This window comes from Schistosoma mansoni, chromosome 2 (genome assembly GCF_000237925.1).
Source record: "Schistosoma mansoni strain Puerto Rico chromosome 2, complete genome".
In the NCBI taxonomy this organism is placed as follows: domain Eukaryota; kingdom Metazoa; phylum Platyhelminthes; class Trematoda; order Strigeidida; family Schistosomatidae; genus Schistosoma; species Schistosoma mansoni.
Window position 1 is genome coordinate 36,168 of NC_031496.1, and position 27,770 is coordinate 63,937.

Consider the following 27,770-nt stretch of genomic DNA (forward strand, 5'->3'; position numbering starts at 1 on the left):
AAAACAATAAGATAAACAAGGAAATGAGTCGGGAATAAAAGATTCATGAGAAGCTGTGTATTATTGTTGATTTTAGTGGTTTGTAACTTCGGATCCATATAATGATCGGAAGGATTACCATTGACATTCTGAAATGTGACCAAAGTAACATCTCATCAGATTAAAAATATGCTTCTCTCACTTTCCTGATAGAATTCGACCGACACTCATGACTAAAGCGTCGTCTTTGTAATCGCCTGAGAGTTAATCTCCTCGGAATTTATTTATTAGTAAGCAACAATTCATAAACCCATATATGTACAAATTTTTTCCTGTATCCTGTTTGATATTCTGCCTTGTCCAAGTCCCTTTCAGAATTTGATAATTTTTTGTACACAGTTCTTACCACGCGTATATGCAGTCACAAAAATTCAAATTCTGAATGATTGGATGCAACAAGTAAATTGCTTAGCGGTATGTCATGTTCTGTTTTTGTATGACTTACATACGCCCTCGCTAACATAATTAGTGCTTTTCTAACATCAAGTTTTCCCTCATTTTCAGCCCGAATCACTTTGTTTGTGTGACTGTTGACATCTTACACTTTGTCGACCACTGATGCTAGCTCAAACCAGCCTCCAGCTAATAAAAGAATTAAAGCGCTCCCAACAAAGCAAATTACCTCCTTATGGTGAAGATAAGATCCGAATATGCTTGGAAGAAATGCGAGTATTATATGATGCCAATCATCGTGATGTAGCCCTTGTATCTAACTCTTCGTCTGGGCCATCATCATCATCATATGAAACAGATGATCATAGTAATAAAATTCAATCTGTTTTAGTCAGACATGCTATCTTGGAACGTAATAAACGTTGTCTCCTTGCCTATCACCATGCTAGATTAATGCGAATCAAAGAACTACGGTGGGAATGTGGTATTATTCTACCTAAAGGTAATAGTAATTTCTTTATACTACACTGTATTTTCTATAACTAATCACTTTGAAGTAGTTTTTCGCATACAATATGTCATAAGTACATATTTGTTAGTACCTCTGCACATAACTTTCTAATACAGAAATGAAACAACGGAAGCATCCGTCTAAACGAAAAGCTACTATAAGGCTATACTTATTTAGATGATCTAATTTGGATAATTGATAATACAACTTCTAGAACTAGATGTGTGTACGGATTCCGTTAGTGTATTTTCTGCAGTCATAGGTTTCAATAAATTAAACTAATCTTTGTTAATAGCATTCATGTCTAACAATTTAACATACAACTATCAATTTGTCGGTGTATCTTAGTTTAAAGGCATTAACGAAAATTCATAAGCCCAATAACCCATCACGTTCAATTCTATCAGTGTTGGTCACCTACACACAAATTTGCGAAATGACTGACAAAAGTATTAAACTCTATCCGAAATCAATTTTGTAAGTATTCCTTAATTGACTCACTTCCGAAAAATTGATGGCGTAGCTAAGGGTAGCCCTTTAGGACCATTGCTAGCTGATGTATTTATGGGATATATTAAAACTCTAGTTAAAAACTCAATTCAAAAGATGTGTCTGTATAAACGGTAAGGTGATGACATCACAATTTTAGGGGATAAACGTGAATGTGTGAACCGCTTGTTGAAAGAACTCAACACAAGTCAAAAGTGTATTTCTATTACATGCGAAGAAAAGAATAACCAACTTCCTTTTCTAGATGTACTGATTAGTAGGAGAGGTGATGTTTCTATCAAACGTTCTGTATATAGAAAGACATGGACATGGACAGGGCAATATCTTAATTTCCATAGTCACTGTCTAATTCGTTACAAACGTGGATTAATAAAGGTCTTATTCAATAGAATCAATCATATTTGTACTAGAGATACTATTGAAATAGAGACAAAGCTCTTGACTGAAATAATAATGAATAACGGTTATTCATTGAAGTTTATAAACCGCTGGAAGGGCTACAATACTATGAAACCTATGACACATCTGGCACCCAAAAAGCGAGTTTACATTATGCTACCATTTGGAGGCACAATGTTCGGACATTAAAAGTTCCTACATGTAGTTTAGAGCGAGGTTTCAGGAGACCAGAAATAACGTTCCGTGTACACGAATCGTTTGCCCTAGCTGTGCGAGGTGATAAAAGGACGTGGGAAGGGTTAGTCGTGGAGATAAGAGAGTTGTTAGGTGTAGGAAGGATTTAAATGTGACCAACTTGGTCTCGTGTGCTGTTACGGGTATGAGGGCATTTATCACTTCCCGGTTGCCCACACCGTGGAAGGGTATTTCTTGAGGGACCTGAAAAAGAAGCTGGATTAGTGTTGGTCTGAACGACCTGGGAGCGTGACCGCAGTGCCCAAGGGACAACTGCTTGAGGTCGATCACACATGACCTTTTTGTGGGTAGTTTTTGTGTTAGCTCCGTACTTGTTGGGACCTTACCGCCGGAGACGGATATCCGTGGGATAAGGCGAGGTGTGTATTTTTAGGGTCGACCTTTTCTAACCCCACCCCTCCTTGTGGGAAGGCAGCATCGTTGTCATGCTGGTTGTCTGAAAGAAACACCTTACTGCCGTCACACTTCTGTACAGTCGGCAGTACGACTTCGCCTTCGGACCTTGGGATTGCTGCTTTTAGTCTTACCGCTCTTCAACCGACCTGTCTGGCATGGTAGGACCTCGAGGAACGATTGTTCCAGCCAGCATAGCTCGATTGCTTCATCACGATAGGCAAGCCCGACCACCACGTCAAGGTAGCAGCAACGGTCATTATGGGATTTGAATCGAAAACTTCATCTCTGTGCTAATGTGGTATGGCAACTCGAACTGATGTACGTACGTACGGAGTTCTACGTTGTAACTGACTGACTGACTGACTGACCATTTGGAGGCGACTCAAATAGTCTCATGTTGAGACGGAGACTTGAATTAGGCATCAATACGACATTTTATGCTGCCCAATTCGTCATTATTGAAAAGAAACGTATATGTTTCACCAAAACCCAAAAAACATCACATGAGCGATTGAGTCACATCCCATTGTGTCTATCAATTTACATGTATGTGCGGAAACATGTACATAGAGAAGAGCAATCGTGATCTGCAAGTAAGCGTGGCGGAACACATACCTAAATGGCTGCAGAAACAAATGAATTCCAATGATCAAATAAGATCAAAGGATAGACAGACATCTTCCTCCATTGCGAAACATTCGTTTGTGACTGGTCATAAGGTTGATATCAAATCAACATTTGCACTGTTGTACAAAATCCTTCGAGGGTGTATCCTGAGGTTTATTGAAGGCTTGGCTATACGGAAACTGAAACCCATTTATGTGTTCAAAAACAGTTTGTTCTTACCCCTAACCTACCCTAGTAATACTGATTCATTATCCAGAGTGGTTATATTGTTTTTGTGTACTTCATTTTCATTCGTTACGGCCTACCTTTAGTTTGTCTAGTTGACCTTTTAGTTTTCATATGAAAAATACCTTAAGAAGTATATGTGCGATCAGATTGTTCGAAGTGTATTGCGCAAATATATTACGTAATTCTGATAACCTCTGTCTTTTAATTGCATTCTCGAAAGGGCTCAAATTCCATTCAACTCTAATTTTAGCTATAACATTACATTGCTTTAGGTGTTTTTTAGTTGAGACGCATTGTAGGAATATTGGACTGCATCTTTACCTAGAAGATCTGTCTAGCATTCTTAAGGTAGGTTTGTCATAAAGTTATGTATTCACCTTTAAGTTGTGAATAATGGACATCTGGTCTTGACAACTAAAAGTCATTACATACAAACTTTATCCTTGGTTTCCTTCATTTATATGTATATTTCTTTTTAACTTAGATATTCGTGATAGTTTATCGGAAGCAGAACAAGCATGGTTTAAACATTATTGTAGTTGTTTAGCGAATTTCATGCAAGCTGATGGATCAGAACGTGGAGGCGGTGGAATGTTAGATTTAACACAATATCGTACACCACCAAAATCATTATTCCTAGAAGTTCGATGTCTTCAAGATTTTGGTGAATTCGAAACAGAAGATGGCAGTATCTTACATTTAACAAAAGGTAGTCATCATTTAATGCATCGAACTGATTGTGAGGCTTTAATTCGTCAGGGTATTCTTGAACATATAACAGAATGAAATTAAACTGTCATGTGTAATTATTATCATGTCCTAAAAAGAGAATTATACTGTACATATTTAGATTTATCATGTTATTATTTTCATGCAGAAGATTTTAGACAATGGGACATCTAGGAATGCATTTGCTGTTAGCCCCCAAATGCCCTGGTACGGCCGAGAGTGGGGAGAGTCAGCTCTCCCTCTCCAAATGCTCTCACATGGCTACGAGTATATAGCCTCTGACAGTGAAGTCCTAATCACTGCCTTGTCGTGGCGGGGGTGTTGCTTAAGAAATTGATAGAACGGAAACCGAATGTCCGGCGCTTTAACCGAGTTGGTGGACACAGAAAGTCCATGTAGGGGAGTTGGAAGACCCCGATTCCAAACCAATGGTGTACATAGGCTCCAGTATCCTGAGGGAACAAATGGCGTATGAATCAATCGTTGGTCACCGGCTACCATGGGACTGCATCTCCTCACGATGCTCCACTATCTTGTGGATCAGATCTTTAGGTCAAAGGCTCCGGGTGTGGCCCCCTAAGAAAACCGTCTGCTTCAGTCTGGGAACATGTGCAGTACCACAGCCCTCACACAAATCAAATGAGATTTGTGTGGCGCATATATACCTATCTGGGGTCCCTTTGTACCAATATTTATGTGCTTAAATAAACAAAAAAAATTACACAAAACATAATGACGACATCGTGATCATTTGGATGAGGAAAAAGTGTACAACCTCTCACTAAATTTATAAAGACAAGTACAATATGTGAAGCTATGAAAACTGAGTAATACCACAGACAAGATAGATTCCATACAGTTAAAAATCGCATGATACTGTTTATAAAGAATACATTAGGACACTGCAACCAAGCTGCTTGTATTCAAAGTAGTCTAGAGACCTGTCGTGTTACTGAATTTCACGACATGCAAGCCTTCGGTTCGCTTTTGCTATTAATGTGGAATCATGAGCGAAACTCACCAGAAGTTTGTTAGTAATAAATCGAATGTGTAAAATCTGTTTTAATAAGGAGGTTTTGATGTCTATTTCTCCCAGCTTACATTTTTATTGTCGTTTGTCACTAATGGATAAAGTTATCTTAACACCATTTCGGTCTGTTTTATATGTCACATAATATTTTAGGAGGGGGATAGATTACATTAAAATTCAAGGTACTATTGTTCTAAATAGCATTTGTTTCAAATTAGCACGTAATATTTTTCATAGTTGAAATCATGAGTCAATTGAAGCTAGACCGCCATGGAAAACCCAGAAGCACTGGACGGCCGTTTCGTCCTATTGCGGGACTCCTCAGCAGTGCGCACCCACGATCCCGCCTCGCGAGATTCGAACCCAGGACCTACCAGTCTCGTGCCAGAGCACTTAGTCGATAGACCACTGAGATGGCCGGCATCCAACTGTATTAATGTCTAACTTCAACCAATCCATGAAGTTTGAGCAACCGTTCACCGATAGTTTTCACTGAGTTATTATCTCACAACTGACGTGGTTGAACTCCACTGGTCACTGCTTCTCACTAGAACTCCAGGACATATATCTTGAAGTCAGCCACTAGTGAGCATATAATTATAATCAGAAGGCGTTTTTGTGGAGATTTCAGTATTTTTCATAGTTAAAATCATGAGTCACTTGAAGCTAGACCACCATGGAAAACCTGAAGGCACTGGATGACCGTTTCGTCCCATTGTGGAACTCCTCAGCAGTGCGCATCCACGATCCCGTTTGGTGAGTTTAAGAAATTTCTCTAAACATGTCGTAAGTCGTACTGATGACTGTACAGAGGTGTGACAGCAGTGAGGTGTTTCTTTCAGACAACCAGCATGACAGCGATGCTGCCTTCCCACAAGCAGCGGTGGGGTTAGAAAAGGTCGACCCTAAAGATGCACACCTCGCCTTATCCCGCGGATATCCGTCTCCGGCGGTAAGGTCCTTTGAAGAACGGAGCTAACACAAAAATTACCCACAAAAAGGTCGTGTGTGACCGACCTCAAGCAGTTGTCCCTTGGGCACTGCAGTCGCGCTCTCAGGTCATTAAGACCACTTCTAACCCAATTTCCTTTCCAGGTACCCCTAGAAGAACCCTTCCACGGTTTGGGCAACCGGGAAGTGATAACTGCCCTCATACCTCTAACAGCACTCAAGACCACTACTTATATCTGTCGATATCAATAGCATATACTACACCACCACTGGTTATATTGAAGTTAAATTTGAACTGATATAAAGCCGAATACTCAAGTAGTTCAGTATTAAATATTTAATTTTTGGATTATTAATACTTGGATTCTAATTCAAACAATTAATTAACAACTAATAAACATTTGCAGTTCTCATATACATATAACTATCTGTATGTCTGTGGTGTAGGTTAATTATATCCACATAAGTAATATATGATGATGGTCAGGAATAAAATGTATTTAAATAGTAAATCGATAAAAAAAAAAGAACCGAAACAAAGCGCAATCGATATGAAAATGAATGAACAATGAAATCAAAGAAGATGGATTGATATTTACAGAAGAAACAGTCAAGATTGAGACAATTGATTGATAGTTTACAAATTAACTTTTTACTGTACAGTTGATTTTTACATAAATCAACATAACACATTGTTAATTACTGAATTATTAGAAGGGGTTTTGATAATAATCATATGCACACTAGTGACTGACTTCAAGTGATATTTCCTGGAGTTCTAATGAGAAGCAGTGACCAGTAGAGTTCAACCAAGTCTGTTGTAGAGATATCAACTCACTGAAGACAATTGGTGAACGGTTGCTCAAACATCGTGGATTGGTTGAAGTTAGACATTAACACCGTTGGATGCCGAAAGGCTCAGTGGTCTATCGGTTAAGTGCTCTGGCGCAAGACTGGTAGGTCCTGGGTTGCTGAGGAGTCCCATAATAGGACGAAACAGCCGTCGAGTGCCTCCAGGTTTTCCATGGTGATCTAGCTTCAATTGACTCATGATTTCAATTATAAAATTACTAAATTGATCCATGGAGCACAGTGACTGATCTACACAATATCTATATACATACTTATCTCTATATATATGAAGTTATGTTGCATTATTCATTGAATTTTTATTGTACAACCGATTTAATGAAGGAAATATTTTCTAGAATACATCAAGTTGAATTACCTAATACTTACTAGGGACATTAGTAGAAATAAAGAAAAACAATAAGAGTTAGCTGATCCACAACAAGACATACCAATGATAATCTAGAGAAAAAAGTGATGATGGTAAATCAGTTAATGAGGTCATGAATCTTCATCGACTGAGATGGTTTAGCCACGTGTTACGCATGCCTGAACACCGATTACCACGACACACTATGCTGACTAGTATTGGCGATGGTTGGAAGAGAGTTAGTGGCGGCCAAACCAAAACGTGGCATCAGTGCTTGAAGTCACTAACTTCTAGTCTGAGCCATATTAGTAGATGCAGAGTACTTGGTCGCGATCCGCGTGACTGTCGTAACCAATAGTTGGAGACTCTGTGTGACATGGCTCAGAATCAGTCACAATGGCGTAGGTGTATACACTCTTTATCTTCCCTTAAACCTTAAGATTAAAATTGCTTCATAACTTCCTTCCTATACTATATCCTTATATGCAACCTATCTTTTATGTACTATCACCACTAAATTAACTATTTCTATGAATTTGGTGTTCATCTTGTTGTTGTAACGAGGTATGGCAACTTGGACCGATGCATATATGGGTGCCTGATCCTACGTTGTAGCTAATTGACTAAGAGAAAAAAAAACAAACCAACATCATAAGTTAAATATGTTTCAATTTATTTATCATAAGAACATGATTGATGTGGTTAGTTCCCTTTTTTTTCTCTTTTTCCTTATATATAATGACATAACTTGTGTATACACATGTGTCACTATATAATCTCTTAATGACATGAAGAGGTAAAAAGAAGTAAAAAGGAAAAGAGAAAAAACTAAACAAAAAAAGAAAAACAAAAGAGAAAAAGTATAACATAAAGAAAAACAAAAAAGAGAACAAAGGGGGTGCAATAGATAACTTTATTATTCGTAATAAGCAGACAATTATGAATAAATTACACATATATATGTATATATCACCATAAATTTATACATTAAAAGAAAAAAAACAGTAAGAGAGTAAGATACATAGAAACAAGTTCAATCTATAGAAGAGAAAAAAACTAGCGGGAGGGGGTGGTGGTGGTGAGGGGCTATTCATGATTCAATAAGAATGAATAAAGAATAAATGACAAAAAAAGAAAGAAAAAAACGATGACGTATCACCTCCACCCCCCACACACATACGCACACTCATGTGTGCACTTGTATGTGAAAATCAATAATGCAAGTCACACAAAAACCTAAATAACAACAATAACAACAACAAAGAAGTAGTTGTCAAGACAAATTTCTTTCTGTTTATGATTTTTATATTAATAAAATAGAAATTTCAAAAAAAAAAACAAAAATAAAACGTAAGTATAAACTATATTACTGAATTAGTTTATTAGTAATAGATTGCAAAAAAAGAAGATCAAATTAGAAAGAAGATTATTGATTCGAGTTAATACAACAATAATAAAATAATGATGATAATAAATGATTACATAACTGATTATGTTCATACAATATGAACAGTCAAGGAATGATCATATATATTGCCTGTGGTACATATATATATGTATACATTTGTGTTTATTCACGATCTGTTAATAATTGTCAAAGACTATCAATAGTATTATGAATACCTTTCAAAGTTCTATTCTCAATCGATCTATATAACAAACGTTTACAATGATTCTAACGACATAAAGGTAGAGTAAAACTTGGTTAGGATCAACGATATATATATATATATATTCAGCAGTAATGACAACAACGATAGCAACATCATAATTGATAAAACACAATGGTTACATTAAATGTTTACTGATATGAAAGAGTACCATGTAATCTCATTTTGAGAAGAACACAAAAAAAGGGAAATCCTATTAAGAATGTGCTTGACAACAATCTCACACTGTGTATTACTTATTTACGACGAAACATAATTGGTTACCAATGAAAAAAAGGATAACAACTAATAATATATATATGATTATAATGAGATAGAATGAAAGGAAGTTTCGAATAAGGGATATTAGATTGAAATATGTTACCACAACAACATCATCATACATCAATATTATCATCATATGTTGATTGTAAAGCTGATATAGAAGTAAAAAAAAACGGTACACATCAGCCTAAGACAAAAGTCACAACAACAACAATACCAACAAAAGAGCTAGAAAAAAGGATTATAGACAAAGTAATGAAGATAAAGAAAGACCTATCAAGAGGAAAACGGCTATCACATGTATACATTGTATGTATATAACAGTATATCTATATGTATGCATATATACTTGAGTAACTTCTCTAAGCTTCTGTTTACAATAGACAATGAATAAGAAGAAGAGAAAACAATTAAAAAACTAATGAAAGAATATATTGAACATGAACTATAAATTATTTATACCCTATAGAAAAGAATTAGGTAAATAAGATTATAATTGCATAATTAGTGAACTTGAATTGAAAGGATAATATTATTATTATGGCTTTAGTTATGCAATTGTATAATCTGATTAAAGAATCAAATCTATCAAAAGCCGATAACTACTATTAATATTCAATAGAATATGATGAAATTCAGTTGAACTATCTGATTTTAATTCTCTCATTGATAAGAAATGTTTTTTTGTATAGAGATTTATACTACTTATGAGTAGTTAAAAACTAAATTTGAAAAAAGAATTGTGCATAAAGGAGGACAAGAATTTAAATGAACATTAAATATTATAAAAAAAAGATGTTATCCATAGCCTATTATACTAGAAATTCTTTTTGTTCTTGTTGTTGTTGTTGAATCGATGAATAACAGAAGCAATACTTTTGAAGCTAAGAACAAAATGCGTTGTCAGGTTAACACAAAGTATTATATTGATTTGTGTGTATGTGCATGCAATAAAGGATCGGAATTATATAAGCAGTAACATGCATATTTTTTTTTCATATGTACGAAATAATTCAGAGTACTTAACATCGAAAAAGAAAAAGAAGAACAAGAAGAGCAATTACATAGTAACAATGAATTGCAGGTAAGTAGGCAGCTAAAAATAAAAGTGAGTAAAAACTCAATAAAATATGGAGGAAACCAGAATGAATAGAAAGAAATCTAGGCATCTTGCGCATATACACACACACACACACAGAATGTTCGTTTATATATATATATATGTATACAGTAAAGAGAAGGAGAAATGTAAAAATATATATGGATCATTCATTCCTTTGACAAGTTAGTTTGATCATACAACATCGTACAATAACAAGCTTTATTTAAATATTCTCCATATTATCAGATAAAATGTATACATTAGAATTAGACATTGGATTATTAGCTGGTCGACTTTCAACAATAATATTCCTATAAAATGAATGAAAATAAAAAACAAAACAATTTAGATTTCAACGAACATTACTACTGATCTGATCATAACATTGATCAATATATCTTGATCCTATTGGACAAGCAAGTGGTAATCAGGACTCAGTGGTTGAGAGGATAACGCGATGGCGTTTGAAGCGAAAGGTACTGGATTCGAGTCCCAAATAGGACGCGAAACGCGCGTCCTGGCTGGATTCCACTGCTAGCCACTATTCATCTTTGTTAATCATGCTTGTTTATTTAGGCTATATCAAGGCAATACGCACAGTATGTACATATGCCAATTAGAGACTGGCCAGTTGCAGTCTTAAAACATCAATCGGAGGATTCAAACAAAACAATGCTAAGTGAATTTATTTTGATCCTAGTTTTATACGATGTCAGTCACAGAACCGATAAATCAGTGACAACACATTTCAAACTATAAAGTTATTTACGATGAATTAAAATTCTACAAAGAGGCAATCGTTATGTGAAGATGGTAAGGACGTGTTGTGAATGAGTGCAAAATAGTATGAAATCTAGGTCCATGCATTCTTGTTCATTATTATTCAACCCAGCCACTAAATGCTTTGGTACGGCTGAGAGTGGAGAGACTGAGCTCTTCCTCTCAAAATGTTCTCATATAGCCACATGAATACAACCACAGTCAAGGAAGTCCTACTCGCTGACTTCTCATGGCATTACTGATGTTTACGAAATTGAAAGGAGGAAAAGAGAATGTCCGGTGCTTTAACTTGGTTGGTGGATATGGAGGATCCACCTAGAGGAAGTGGGAAACCCTCATTCCGAACCAATGGTGCACATGGGCTCCAGTATCCTGAAGGAACAAATGGCGTATGAACCTGTTGTTGGTGACCGGCTACCATGGGACTGCATCTCCTTACGATGCTCCACTGCCTTGTGGACTAGACCTTTAGGTCAAAGGCTCTGGATGTGGCCCCGTAAGAAAACTACCTACTTCTGTTTGGGCACCCGGGCAGTATTTAACCCTGCATGCAGATGGGATAATGAAGTGTAAGCATATATATTTGGTGGTTCCTTATACTAATATTGATGTGTGGGTAAGAATGATAATGATTGGTTGTTTGCTTATATATACATATATAGAAATAAAAAAGAGTAACTAACCGATTGTATCCTAATAATCGATAAATATTTTCTTTATCATTAATTTCTTGAGTTAACTGAAATTACAATTAGAATATACCAATAAGATATATGTTAATACATACATTGTAGTGTGTACAAATTATGGTTATGTATATCATTAACTGACCAGAGAAATCAGTTCCCCCAAACCAGTTCGACAATGAGGAAAGCAGAAAAAAAACATATATATATATATATACAAAGGGTATTGTAGATGGGAAGAAATATCTTTAAGATAGTGGAGACGATTTGTAACTCAGGTGGATAACTTTGATGGAAATCTGGTCTCTGAGCTGGATTGTATGGTAGTGCAGCTTTCATAGTTATTCTGAATGACATCATCAGCACAAACTTCAGGTATAAGTGAAGTGTTCGAAAATTTTCACAGATTACATTGGCTGCACATAGCAATCACTTTCTAAACACATCTCAGAACACTATTCAATATGGATTTTAAAAGGAGGATGTATTACAATTATCAGTTCAATACACAAGTAATTAATCAGCTCTGGACAAGTCACTTTGAAGGAGTCTTCGTTTAAATTAATTTATACAATCAAAGGAACGAGTTTAAAAGGAAGTTGAAGCAAAAAGCCTATGCACTACTGAGGAGTTAGCCGAAACTTTGTGTATAAAAACGATACGTCTAACCTCTCATCATTCCTCGTTCCCTCCTGTAGTATGCTTTTTCAATATTAAATTCGTATTACATTTTTCATAATGATTATTCAGCCTTTATTATGACCTTTACCTTTTTCGTTTTTCTTTATACTTGGTCAAATGGACATAATTCTGATTCAGAAATTATTTTCATCCTTCTATTCTTCACTAATCCCTGATTATTATGTAACCTTATTTGACAAATGGAATCTCGAATCATAATGTGTGCATTCTTAGCCACCGAATGCTCTGGTACGGTAGAGAATGGGGAGAGTCCGCTCTCCTTCTCCAAATGCTCTCACAAGGCCACGCGTATATAATCTCTGACAGGGAAGTCCTACTCACTACCTTCACACGACGGGGGTGTTATTTACAAAATTGAGAGGATGAAAAGCGAATGTTCGACGTTTTAACCGAGTTGGTGGACACGGAAAGTCACCTAGGGGAGTTGGAAAACTCTGATTCCAAACTAATGGTGAACATGGGCTCCAGTATCCTGAGGGAACAAATGGCGTATGAATCAATCGTTGGTCATCGGCTACCATGGGACTGCATCTCCTTACGATGATCCACTGCTTTATGGATCAAACCTTTAGGTCAAAGGCACCGAGTGTGGCCCCCTAAGAAAACCACCTGCTTCAGTTTGGGCATATGGGCGGTACCACAGCCCTCACACAAATCAAATGAGATTTGTGTGGCGCATATATCTCTCGTGCCCTTTTGTACCAATATTTATATGTTTAAATTAAATAAATTCAAATATATAACATTTTTTGTGATTGTTCCATATATTACTTAATAATTTATGGGGGGAAAAAGTAGATCACCCTTTAACATAACCGATTAACATCAGAGTATTAAACAGCTACCACTTAAATGTATACAATTAGTATTCACGGGTATAACTGATAAACTACTGATTCAATGCTATTTAAACAAGCTTTTTCCACATGTTGTTGTCAACCCTAATTTCGTCCTACCTAATTTATGTAATATAACTCCTTTCACAACATTATATGAATTCATTATGTCGATCATTGAAATGATTTCAACGAGAGAATACACAGAATCAATTATCTAACAAACGAAACAGTCGTCCAGTGCTTCCAGGTCTTCCATGGTGGTCTAGCTTCAATTGACCTATGAATTTAACTATAAAATTACTAAAATCTCCACAAAACTCCTGATATTGTCTATATTTTATGTAACACCTCATGAATCCAGCCTATGAATTCATTTCTAAGGTATATAACTACACTACTTACAGATTGAAATAAGTAGACAAAAACTAAATACATAAATACCTATGACAAAAAAATGAATAATTGACTAACCTCTCCAGTGAAACTTTTTCCTAATAGACCATGTGGATGAAATACAAGAATACTATCTCGAAGGCATACTATGAAAATAAATAAAAGGGATAAACAAGATCAACAGAATACGAAGTAGAATAATAATAATAATAACATCAACTCGAAATCATATGCCAGTCAGCAGTAAGTCATTTGTACAAGTTTTAAATTCACACAATTAATTGTTAACCATAGGGTTCCTTTCGAAAAGTTAACAGGCGTTTGTCACGAAATGATTTCAGTTTGATGAAATACTGATTACTAAAGAGTAGTATAGTTGTTACGGAACCATTCAGTAGTGTATACACAACATGTCACCAAGAGTCGGAGCTAGAAACTTTAAATCCTGCTGAGATTTCACTATGTTTAGACCACTGAGTTTAAATCTAGTGGTGTACATTGTCAATTATAATCTACTTTACTCCATAATTAGTCGATTATAGGCTGGACATATTTAGGCAAATCAGAAGCCTGTATTCAAATACCACCATCTCTCACGGACAAACAGTAAATGATAGCTTATAAATTAAACATCCTACAGGAGAGAGTTCTTAAAGATCCTACGCAAGGTGTCACCCTACATGTTACCGTGTCAGAAGGACATATGTGCATATACCAATAATTTGTTGTTTCATATTAATATTACTATTCGGGCAAACGTATCGCAAGACTGTGTACTTGATTTAGGTGTAGTGGGACGTAACAGGAGATAATCCATTGTTATAGACGATATCTGCATTAATTCCAGAACGATTAGACTAGACAAATTCGCCCTAGGACCTTAGAACTTTTTTTATCCACGAATCACTTTTCAATGACAGACAGCTAAGATAAACAAAATCAAAAGTTTTCAGTGCAAAAATTCAACCATAAAAGCAGAAAATGTTACATTGGGATTCAAGTATGTTCAGAAAAGTACATATGAGAAACAGGGTGCAAAATATATAAAAAAAACAACATCGCAGATAATATTCCTACAAGCACCACAACTTAAAGTAAATTCAAAACAGGATCATGTAGAATATCTCTGAGGTTTCCAGAATTCGGCTCTTTCTTACGACAGAAATTGTAGAAATGTACACCTATGAACTTAATCTTTGTGTTACCCCTCAGAGAGGAGTTTGGATTCCACAAATCAATAATATTCGCCTTTTATGACGAATTGTGATGAGTTTTTATTTACGTACGCTGGTTACCTCTCATGTCAGCGTCCGATTCCCGGTGAAGTATGTTCTTTGGTCTCCCTCTTTTCTTTTTCCCTTCAGGACTTCTAGTTAGCACTTGCCTCATGATGCTGTTTGGCGATTTCCACAACGTATGCCCTATCCACTTCCAGCACATTTTCCTAATTTCCTTTTCAGTTAGAAGCTGGTTTGTTCTTTACCACAGTAGGCTATTGCTGATGTTATCCGGCCATTGGATATTGAGTAACTTACGTAGACAATTGTTAATAAATACTTTTACTTTTTTGACGATGGTAGTAGTACTTCAGGTTTCAACCCCGTAGTAAAAAGATATACAGCCTCTTAGTTTGTGCTGAACTTTTACTTACTTATTATGGTGTTTCTCGAAAACATATTGATTGTATTCAGTTTTCATTTCCCGTTGATTACCTCAAACATAATGGATGCGATGTTAAGTCACTTAGATCAATGACCACATTGTAACTTATTCGATCACCACTAGGAAGGACTTGATGTATATATGACATTGGTCACCAAAAAGTAATCGATCCTTTGTAAATTGTAATTGTTATCCTCACATCTTATGCTACATACCATATAAGTAAGTTTTAGAAAAAGTTCGAGATCAGGAGTATCAAGATGAGAAATTATCGACTGTTGCACTGAAGAGCATAAAAAGACAGTTTTTCTCTTACTTCATGATGTATAAAAGTAATCGTAATCTACATTTGGAGACTTCAAAATGACTTTTGTCAAAATCGATAGCATTGAAAACAACCAACCCTTATCATTATTTTGAGATGGTTGAGAAAATTTGTAGTTCAAGTGGATGATTTTGATAGAGTTTTGTTCTCCGAGCTAGATGGTTTTGGTCGTGGAGCATTCATCGTTCTTCTGAATGACATCATTATTTATCTACACCTAGATCTTCAGTTTTAGGCCAAAGGAGAAGAGGAAGACCAAAGAACACATTACGCCGAGAAATGGAAACAGACATGAGAAGAATGAACAAAAATTGGATAGAACTAGAAAGGAAGTAGCAACAGTTTCAACGATAACAGACAAAACTAGATAGAGATAATATGATTCAAGAAAAAAAAGGAAGTTATTGAATAAGTCAAAAGACAAAAAGTAACTGTATCTGTTACATTATGACTTATTATGAACCATGTGACTCAATGTCATCAACCATCAGTTATAATAATCGTGCGGACCCTAACTAGGTAATCTGTAACTATCAATATAAATTACTTCAACAGTCAATGAATTCATGGACTCATGACATATTTTGGTTAAGCCACTAGTAGTCTTCTTCCATTTCACTCCTACACTAGCAAACATTGTGTGTTGAGGTAAGTGGTAGTTCAGCATGTGTAATATATTTTTCTCAATCACCTAAGTTGATAAAGACTTATTACCTCTGTGATGTGTGCGCGAGAATGATAATGATTGGTTGTTTTGCTGAGTCAGACATGTAGATAGTGTGACAGATGTTATATGTGTTATATATTCTGATGTAGGTTTGTTCTCTGAGCTGGGTGGTTTGGTCGTGGAGCTTTCATTGTCCTTCTGAACGACATCATCAACACAAACTTCGGGTAGAAGTGAAGTGTTTGAATTCCCCTATCCTTATTATTATTAATGACTGACTGTTGTTGGATTGTGTCGGATTTTGATGTGGGAAAATATTGACACTCTAGTCAGGCTAATCTCGTGTTCTTGATCTGAGTTGTGTTGAGGTCCTGTAGAATAAACACAGGGTGGGAAATCTAGTGTAGATATTCGTCTAAGGTAAATCAACGTCCCACATACGTGTAAAAAGTGAAAGGACTGTTATAACAAGAAACCCTAGTGTTATAACAAGTATACTACCTTTATAACACTATGTAAAGGACTTATTTATGTTACTTAAATATACAATAAAACAAGCACAAGTCTCTCTCAGTTTAATGATGATGACAATAAGCATAAATGCAATGAGAATATTAACCAATTTCTACTCACCAATAGATTCAACTGTGATTCCATTGAAATCTAAAGTTGTGGCACGATGACGACTAGATTTAATTTGACCATTTAAGCTGACAACTTTAGCACAATCTATGGTGAAATGGAGGAGAAAAAAAGAGACAAATCAAAGTCAACAACAACAACAACAGTAAAACACAGTAAATTTGTAGTTTTCATGAAGACTGACTCCAAGTATTGTAGAATCATTGAAAACATGGAAATATCGGGACAGATGTTTACTTCTAGTCAGGAATATCTCAATCAGTACACATCAACAAACCTATAGAATATCAAGAGTTGTGATATTCAGGTTAATCAAGCCGAGATGAATACTTTAAATGGATCATGATTTTTATTATCAGAAAAGGGTTTTTGTGGAGATTTAGTATTTTCATAATTGAAAGCGTGAGTCAATTGAAGCTAAACCACCAAGGAAAACTTGGAAGCACTGGACGGCCGTTTTGTTCTATTGTGGGACTCGTCAGCAGTGTGCATCTACGATCCTGCCTCGCGAGATCCGAACCCAGGACCTACCAGTCTCGCGCCAGAGCACTTAACCGATAGACCACTGAACCGGCATCCATGGTGTTAATGTGTAACTTCAACCAATCCACGAATCTTTAAATCTCGCGAGGCGAGGTCGTAGATACGCACTACTGAGGAGTCCAACAATAGGACGAAACGGCCGTCCAGTGCCTCCAGGATCATGATTTATCACAAATTGAACAAAATTTAAAAATAAGTGTATTTTTAATCAACCTACAGGATCAAAATCATAATGATTTAAGATTGTTAAATGGTCCGGTGATTCATCACGATAGGTAAACCCGACCATCACATCAAGATAGCAACAAAGGCTGGAAGTGCTAGAATTATATGATGACGTACTTGGGTTTATAAGCGACTTTGAACCTTATCGTTTATGTGAGGGAATAGTGATACTATCCAACTATTCAGATTGAATTCATAAAAACTGAAGTTTGAATCTGCAGCCCAATGGTTGAAAATTAAGTGCTTTGATCAATAATTCACCAAAACATATATGCCATACCTCATTACCACAACAAGATGAACACCAAATTCATACAAGTAGTTAATTTAGTGGTGGTAATATATAAGGATATAGTATAGGAAGGAAGACAGATATGAAGCAATTTTAATCTCACGGTTTAAGGGAAGATAAAGAATGCATACACCTACGCCATTGTGATCGATTCTGATCCATGTCACACACAGTCTCCAACCATTGGTTATGCTAGTCGCACAGATCCCAACAAGCTAGTCTGCATCTTCCAACATGGATGAGACTAGAAGTTAGTAACTCCAAGCACTGATGCCACGTTTTGGTTTGGGCACCCCTAACTCTCTTCCAACCATCCCTAATATTAGTCAGCATAGTGTGTCGTGGTAATCAATGTTTAGGTATATGTAACACGTGGCTAAACCATCTCAGTCGATGAAGATTCATCACCTCATCAACTGATTTACCATCATTCCCTAATACCCTGTGTCTAACCTCACTATTACTTACCCCGTGATCCCAGCAGATGCGAGTAATATTTCTAAGACATCTGTGGTCAAATACTAGTAACTTACGAGTATCTTCTACTCTTAATGGCCATGTTTTACAGCCGTAAAGTAGAACAGAGCGAACTACTGCGCAGCATACTCGTCCCTTAATTGACAGACAGATATCTCAACTTCGTCATAAGTGACGTAAGTTGGCAAAAGCCAAACGAGTTTTTTGAATCCGTGCTGAGATTTCGTCAGACACCAACCTATTCGGGCTGTTCAGACTACCAAGATAAGTGAAATTGTCGACGCGTTCGAACCAAGCGACAACTCATAATATCTCTGTATTCTATAGACGATATACACTGCAGACAAAAAAATTTACACAAAACAATTAATTCCTGAAACAAATAGAATGATATTTATAAACAAGATCAAAATCTTATAAAAAATTGCACATATACACTACTTATTCAAAATTCGATAGTAGAACGGTTAGTGATCTAACACAACACTTACCTAAAAAGCATATTAATATGGTATTATGCTCTAATTGTACAGTTTCCACAACCGGTAGAATATCCTCAGCTATTGAAATAGAAGAAAAGCGATTATTAAAATGGAATTTCGAGAGAGAAAAAGCAAGACAATAAAGCTACCAATAAGTAAAATCAAGGGAAAAATTTGTTTATAATCAATACACTGCATAGAGACCATGCTCACATTAGTGAGACTCTGCTTTAACTCATACGCTATTCTTTATATATAGTTGAAATCATGAGTCAATTGAAGCTAGACCACCATGGAAAACCTGGAAGCACTGGACGACCGTTTCGTCCTATTATGGGACTTCTCAGCAGTGCGCATCCACGATTCCACCTCGCGTGAGAATTTGAAGCATTAAAAAGCTGCTCGAATTGAGGTGTAGTTTGAGTGCAATTGAAAATCAAATATATGATTATTGAGATCGGTCTAGGTTAATGACTATAGTAAAGATAAGGAGTGAACTAATTGAGTAGGTCTATCGCGTTACTTAACTAGAAAGTTTATCAAGCTTGGTGAGTCGATTCTGATTCTGCTACTAACTCATTAAGAAATGTAAGAATAAAAAATTTACATACAGAGCAAAGAAAAATTAGTGAAATTAGAACTCAGGAACAATGAACTTGATTATTAGTACAAAACAATCAACATAATGAAATAGTTCAAGTTCATGCTGATGTGTTGTAAGATGATAACCTTTCATCATCAATAATCGATAAGTAATTCTTGGTTACATTAATAGTATACTATTTAGTATTGTAGTTATGTATGTTAAAACAAGTTTCATCTTGTTTCATTTACTTCTATATTCATGATCGTGACCTCCTTTAACTTTGGTCTGAGCCATGTTCATGGACATTGGACAGAAAAGGTTAGATTCAGGAGACTTTCTGTCGTACCCTGGTCACGAAGAGGGAAATGCTCTACAAACTCACGGAGTTGCTCCAATGCTGTACATAAAAGCACGAAATGCACTTGTAGGATGAGAATCTCACGGATCCAGGATCATCAAAGCATCCTTCAAAACAAAGGAGAGAATCATGATGAGTATTATCCAGTGTTATGCACCCACCAATGATAGCAATGACGACAATAAAGATCAGCTCTATGAGAGGGTGCAATCGGTCATAGCGAAGTTTTCAGTAAAGGACCTGACTATCCTAATGGGAGACCTAAACGCCAAAGTCGAAATGGAAAACAGCGGTTATGAAGATATCATGGGACGACATGGACTTGGAAAAAGGAACAAGGACGGTGAGAGATTTGCAAATCTATGTACATTCAACAAATTGGTTATAGGCGGAACAATATACCCATACAAACGCATACACCAAGTTACATGAGTCTCACTGGAACACACCACAGAGAACCAGATAGATCATACTTGCATGAAACTGAAGCTAAAGAAACACTGGACAACTGGGGGAACAGAATTACAAAGGTTTGATACAACCTTCCTTCGGGATAGTACCAAACTCAACAAACTCAAGACAGCTCTCAACAATACGTTCCAAGCTTTCCAAGATCTGCTGAAAGCACTAACTTCAACAAGTCAGGAGGTTCTGGGCTGCAAGAAGCATCATCATAAGGAATGGGTCTCTATGGAAACCCTGGACAAGATCCAAGAAAGGACGGACAAGACAGCAATTAACAACAGTCGAACACGAGCAGAGAAAGTCAAGCAGAGTACGCAGAAACAAACAAGCAAGTGAAGAAGAGAATCAGAGCTGACACGCAGAAATGTGTAGAAGAGCTAGCAACGACAGTGGAAAAAGCTGCAAGAGAAATATGAAATAACCGTATGACACAACAAAAACACTAGAAGGGAAATATGGTAAATCAGAGCGACCAGTCAAGAACAAAGGCAAGTTAGTCACTCAGATCAGGAACTTTGAAGGGATCATGAAAAGAACAGCCCCACTAAAACCCCCGAATATCGAAGCAGCACCTACGTAAATCACAACTAAAATATTCACTATAAACGTGAAGATATTACTCAGGGCAAAAGAAAAAGCAGCAAGCCAAACAACACACAAGCCGGGATCAGAGGAAGAATTGAAAAGAATGAATAGCAATTGGAAACAACTGGAAAGAAGAGATCAGAACAGAGTTGGTTGAAGAATCCTAGTGGGCGATCAATTCTCTTTCATGAGGTGTAACAGGTGTAACTGAGAATAAACCTACTACTAAAGTTAGATTTCCACTAACGATTCTACGCTAACTTTACGTAGTTTTCACATTTCATTAGTAGAGAGGTTACTAATCATCACTTCCGATATTATGGATTGGACCAAGTCATTTGGAGGAAACAAGTGGTTAATTCATCCATCGTGATAATGGTTTAAATATTAAAGAGTTTGATTTTCAGATACTAGTTAGCAGGTTTGATCCTCTCCCCACATACATAAGTGTAAGAGTAACTGAATAGTATCACCAGTATGACGAAAAACGGAATACAGAAACCTTTACTTGGTAATTGAACAGTACTGTTGTTATTATCTTTATCACTATAGTTTAAGACTGAAGTATTGTCATTTAGGAATGATGAAATACACCTGAAAAAAAAGAAGAATTAAACTTACGTAAAAATAGAGTATTCTTTCGTTGTAATTCAGCTCTTGTTTGATCTGATTTAAGTATTGCTTGTGTTTTATTAGTCATCCTATTATTATTATTACTTGTTAATTCAACTGAATCATTTAATCCATGAATATTATCTGAATGTGATATTACAGAGTGAGGAGATGCAGATGAGTTCACTAGTAAACCGGAATGATTTGGAGATACGGAAGTAGTAGTAGTAGTAGTCGTGGTGATAGTAGTTGATGCCATTGCAGTGATAGAAACAGCAGTAACAGAGGATATTGAAATAGGAGGAGTAATAGATGAAACTATTGGAGGTATCTGTGGTGGATTAGGTCCAGAACTATTTAAATCAATTAAATGTAAACGAAAACGTTGACCTTCTCGACCTTTACGAGAATGATGTCGATAGACTCCAACACAAACAAATGGTAAAGGAAGATTTTTCACAATTAATAAATCAAAATTCAATAAAGGTGAAGGCATATCAGGAACAAATATCTGTTTATAGAAAAGAAATACAAATACAAATATTAGTAAGCAATAAATGATATGTCAATTTGATTTAATTAATCAACAAGATTAATTAATAGAGGAAGTTGTGGAGATTGTTAAATTTTATTACTTCCCATAAACAATCGAATTCAGCTAGATAACCATTGTGAATCATAAAACACTGAGTAGCTAGCTACTATGTTCCAGTATAGATATCCTCGACGGTATTCATCCACAACTAACCGGACATATAACCCAAAACTTTCAGATCTCGGTGCCAAACACTTACTTAATGATATTGTTACGACGAGTGATATCCAAGATCCGACATTGAAACACAATGTGCTCCGACCAAAACCCAAAAATGATTACTTAAGCGAGAAAACAAGAATGGAAGAGAAGGTCCATTGGGCTACCGGATATATATATATATATATATATATATATAGTTCTTAAACAGTGGTGTGTATTTGTCCTTCACGTCATTTTCGATTGCTATCAAGTGATCTCATTTGGCTACTTCTGATTGGCTCACTATATCAAGTTTACACTTCTAACTTCAGTTAACATAAACCGTAGTATAGAATGTAAGCAACAATGCTTATCAGTAATTAATGAACATACTAAGCTTGATGGACATAATTTGATAAGCATAAAAGAATACATGGTCAAGATCTAGATATTACTCGATGATCGATGGATATGAACATCCTAAACCTATAGATAATAAGCTTTCTACCGCAAAGCTTGATGATTTGGATTCAAATCTCTGAGGTACAGCTTTCACGATTTAGAGTTCACATAAAAATATTTGATGAATTTGAAACGAGATATATTTTTTAATGGTTGAAATCATGATTCGATTGAGGTTGGGCCACTACGGAAAACTTGGAAGCACTGAACGACTGTTTCGTCCTAATGTGAGACTTCTCAGCTGTGCGCATCCGCAATCACGCTCCTGGAAGTCGAACCAAGAGGCTTCGGTCTATCGAGCGAAAGTTTAACTTCTGGACCATCGAGCTAACATCTAACGGTGTTAGTATCTAACTTCAACCAATTCACGAAATCGCACCACCGTTCATCATTGTCTTCAGTGAGTTACTGCCTCAAAACAAACCTGGATGAACTCAAATAGTGAGGTTATCTCTATAAATAACCTTCATATTTTATAAAATTTTTAAGAGTTTTCCCACTATTTCGGGTGTAAGGGTTAATGTTACTATCAAGTGACTTAATCAAAGTAAATGTAGAAAAGTTCAAATATATCTGTTATATTCTAGTGAAGATTAAACTAAGGGTAAGTCCTGAGAACTATTAATAGACTAATATTTTATTGTATAACTATTCAGTAACTAGATTATGTATATCTATATTCCTCTTATTATAAGCTTTATTTTGACCTGCGCATTATCATTATACAATTGACTATTCTTAAATTATACTCAGTTTATTAATTACAGTCCCTTACGTACACAGTTCGCATATGCTGGGATCACCGGGTAAGTAATAGTGAGGTTATATACAGAGTATTAGGGAATGATGGTAAATCAGTTGATGAGGTCATGAATCTTCATCGACTGAGATGGTCGGGTCACATGTTACGTATGCCTGAACACCAATTACCACGACACACTATGCTGACTAGTATTGTGGATGGTTGGAAGAAAGTTAGGGGCGGTCAAACTAAAACGTGGCATCAGAGTTTGAAGTCACTAACTTCTAGTCTGATCCATGTTGGTAGATGCAGACTACTTGGTTGGGATCCGCGCGACTATTGTAATCAATGGTTGGAGACTGTGTGTGACATGGTTCAGAATCGATCACAATGGTGTAGGTGTATACACTTTCTGTCTTCCCTTAAACCGTGAGATTAAAATTGCTTCATAACTTTCTTCCTTCCTGTAGTATATCCTTATATACAACCTTTCTTTTATATATTACCACCACTAAATTAACTACTTGTATGAATTCGGTGTTCATCTTGTTGTGGTAATGAGGTGTAGCAACTTGGACCGATGCATATATATGTTTGGTCCTACGTTGTAGCTGACTGTCAGCTACATTTTTGCTTGATTTTGCATAAATTTTATTTTCTATTTGTCATGGTGTGATGAGTTCTGTTTGGCTGGTATATAAAACCAAGTATATTTGAAATACATGATTCGTATAATGGAAGCTAGTATTGATGTTCTGAACTCAACTGGCAGCTCCAGGAGGAAAAAGGACCAATGAAGACGCAAAGTTTCTCATACTGATCGAACGTCATTGGTTTAGCACAGTGCTAAGATTGCATAAGTCGTATTCTGATTGGCGAATAAGTCATGTGATAATTATCCAGGCTTAAAGTCACAACAATATATAATCCAAATAGTATGGTATTATCATTAAACTACCGTTAGTTATAATTTATTTATTTATTTATTTAAACACATAAATATCGGTACAAAGAGGCACCAGATACATATGTGCCGCACACAAAAAATTGTCATTTCATCTAATCGTGTAAGGGATATGATACTGCCCCGAAGCCTAGATCAAAGCAGGTCAACGTACAACTATATGTCAGAAAAGAACTCTGTTTTTTTTTATAAAAAAGAATCACTAACATACTCTTTTAATTTCAATAAATGATGATACAGGATTAAACCATTCCATTACTAAAATTTCATTTGTCATAGCTGCACATAAATATTTAGCACCATTAAATGGATTACGTGTAACATTAGCACGTAAACATCCTTTTGTATCAGGCATTTTTTTCGATGGTGAAAATCGTCTAATTAAATAGATAAAAAAAAAAAAGAAAGATACTACTAGTAAAACAAATAGATGATGGAATAGATGTTTACAATAGAGAAATGAATGAATGAGAAAAGTATCCAGTTATCAAAAACTAGGGATCAAAGGTTCGAACCATTCTTAATATATCTACGTTTGGGTAATCAAAAGGTATCGTTAGCCTTTACAAAACAGTATGTTGATCAAAACGGAACACTTACGCATGTGATCTATATGCAATCACTAATACATGATGTTACAGTTCTTAAGTATTAATACAATTACTGGGGGGGGTTGATCCCCCATCACCCAGATACAGAGTCGTGAATATGATGAAGAAATTATACATTTGTACAACTCTAACCCAACAATCCAATGTCAGAAGTTCCAAATGATTCGGAAACAATCTGTTTTTATCTTTTAAAACGTTATTCTACCATAATCAGTCAGTCAGTCACAACGTAGAACTTCGTACATACGTACATCAGTTCGAGTTGCCATACCACATTAATACAGAGCTGAAGTTGTCGATTCAAATCCCATAGTGGTAGAAGTAGTATTGTATTTTGTATATTGTATTATATTCTACTATAATACAATCATAATACACCATTTAATATGAAAGCAAAAGAGAAAACACGCAAAATGGAGAAAAAAAACCCCACATGATAGGCATCAAAACTATATCAGCATAATGATGGACCAACGATTTGGATCACAATAATTCTTAATTTATATTTCTTATCATAGATACATCAAGCAAATTTTTCACCAACTGAATATCTCTAAACATTTACGGCGGTGTTATATCCCGTGGAGATTTATGAATGGTAACTTTGAGGACTATTTATGGACCAATATGATATGTATATTTCCTATTGTATAATTGTTAAGTAACTTAACTATTCATATTCATGTTCCCCTTATCATGAGCTTTATTTTGACTTTTGAACTATTATTATACGATTTACCATTCCTGAGTTATACCCAGTCTATTAATTACTGTCCCCCCTATTCACAGCCGCATTTGGCCAAATCTTGTACATATATTATTTTCAATTTTATGGTACGATGCGGTCAGTTTGTTTGGTATACAAACCCAGTATGTTTGAGAATGATGATTCATATTGCAGAGGCTATTATTGGTGTTCTGGACTTAACTGGCTGGACTAGGCAGAAAGCAGGACTGATAGGTGCTCAAGACTGCTCGTACGGTTTTCGTGTATCATTGCTCTGATTGATAATTCACTTCTCTCCGATTGGAGGGGATCATCACGTCATATATAAACCGGGCACTCAGACAATCGATATAACAGGTGGCTTGATTAAATATCTGGGTTACCTGTTGCTGTCATATACATATTTCAACAACTTATCTAATTTTGTTTGTTTTAATACATCATTATGGCTATTAATCGCATAACCTATTCGGGTGCGTTTCTGAAAAGTGTATAAACTTTCTCTGTAAAGGTTACAGAAGGCCTAAGCAGAGATATAGTGGTTGCTGGCAATATGTAGCGAAAAGAATGTACATTATTTAGATTTCGATTAACTGGACTGCTAAGTTCCAACTGGCGATCACTGAATATTCATCGTCAGGATAGACCATGAAGTAAGAAACGGAATCTTGTTGAAACATTTTGTGCTGAGAATTCTATATTGTACCAAAAATATAATATTGAATTCAAACATCACCCCATTGCACAAGCAAGTGGCTATTGGGACTGAGTAGCTGAGTGGATAACGCGATGCCGTTTGAAGCGAAAGGTATTGGGTTTGAGTCCTAGAGTGAACATCAACTCTGAGATGCAGGGATATCCAGCTGACGAGTCTCAAATAGGACGAAACGCATGTCCTGGATTCCACTGCTAGCCACTGTCCATCTTTGCTTATAATAATAATAGTAGTAATAATAATAATAATAATAAATACTTATGAATACAATTTTTTAAAAAGAGATATGGTTTATTAATTTTCAGAAGGTTTTATATATAATAATGTAATTGACCAAAATTATTAATACATTATCAACAAACGTATATATCACACAGCATATGATATTAATTAAACATTAACTAGTCCCACAAGAAGTTATTTATTTATTATTATTTATTTAAACACATAAATATTGGTACAAAGGGGCACCAGATACATATGCGCCATACAAATCTCATTCGATTTGTGTGAGGGCTGTGATACTGCCCAGGTACCCAAACTGAAGCAGGTGGTTTTCTTAGGTGACCACACCCAGAGCCTTTGACCGAAAAATCTGATCCACAAGGCAGTGGAGCATCGTGAGGAGATGCAGTCCCATGGTAGCCGGTGATCAACGATTGATTCGTACGCCATTTGTTCCCTCAGGATACTGGAGCCCATGTGCACCATTGGTTTGGAATCAGGGTTTTCCAACTCCCCTAGGTGGACTCGCCTTGTCCACCAACCGGGTTAGAGCGCCGGACATTCGCTTTTCGTTCTCTCAATTTTGTAAACAACACCCCCACCACGAGACGGCAGTGAGTAGGACTTCCCTGTCAGAGGCTATATACACGTGGCCATATGAGAGCATTTGGAGAGGGAGAGCGGACTCTCCTCACTCTCGGCCGTACCAGGGCATTTGGGGGACCCACAAGAAGTATTCATTTCATTAACGTGCGATGTATTCATTGAATGCAAGTTTATCTGAACTATATACTTATGGGTTTGTAGATTCGGACACTAACATATTTACTGGGGATTTGAGTGTGGTCGAGAGTGGGAAGAGTTCGCTTTCCCTCAGCAAATGCTCTCACATGGCCACGTGTATATAGACTCGGACAGGGAATCCTAAACACTGCCTTCACGTC

The 27,770-nt window shown here is 36.1% G+C and overlaps 3 protein-coding genes across 3 annotated transcripts in view; 1 reads left to right on the plus strand and 2 right to left on the minus strand.

Moving 5' to 3' along the window:
• Window positions 1-597: 597 nt before the first annotated feature.
• Window positions 598-4,144, plus strand: Smp_007000 (putative partner of sld5; the record flags this gene model as incomplete). The annotated part of the gene is made up of 2 exons (XM_018795234.1): window positions 598-934; window positions 3,843-4,144. 2 exons carry the CDS (start codon window positions 598-600, stop codon window positions 4,142-4,144), a joined length of 639 nt encoding a protein of 212 aa, XP_018649567.1.
• A 6,168-nt stretch (window positions 4,145-10,312) lies between these two features.
• Window positions 10,313-22,140, minus strand: Smp_007010 (hypothetical protein; the record flags this gene model as incomplete). Its single annotated transcript, XM_018795235.1, has 6 exons — window positions 10,313-10,634; window positions 11,787-11,842; window positions 13,802-13,869; window positions 17,011-17,106; window positions 19,048-19,116; window positions 21,654-22,140. The coding sequence occupies 6 exons, from the start codon at window positions 22,138-22,140 to the stop codon at window positions 10,547-10,549; spliced, it is 864 nt and encodes a 287-aa protein (XP_018649568.1). The 3' UTR covers window positions 10,313-10,546.
• Window positions 22,141-24,750: 2,610 nt separating this feature from the next.
• The window catches only part of Smp_139790 (protein kinase), a gene marked incomplete at its 3' end in the record, with an annotated part of 100,084 nt that continues 97,064 nt past the window's right edge, over window positions 24,751-27,770 (minus strand). Inside the window, exon 22 of the mRNA XM_018795236.1 lies at window positions 24,751-24,925. Coding sequence (XP_018649569.1) covers window positions 24,751-24,925 — 175 coding nt within the window. The remainder of the gene's footprint in view (window positions 24,926-27,770) is intronic.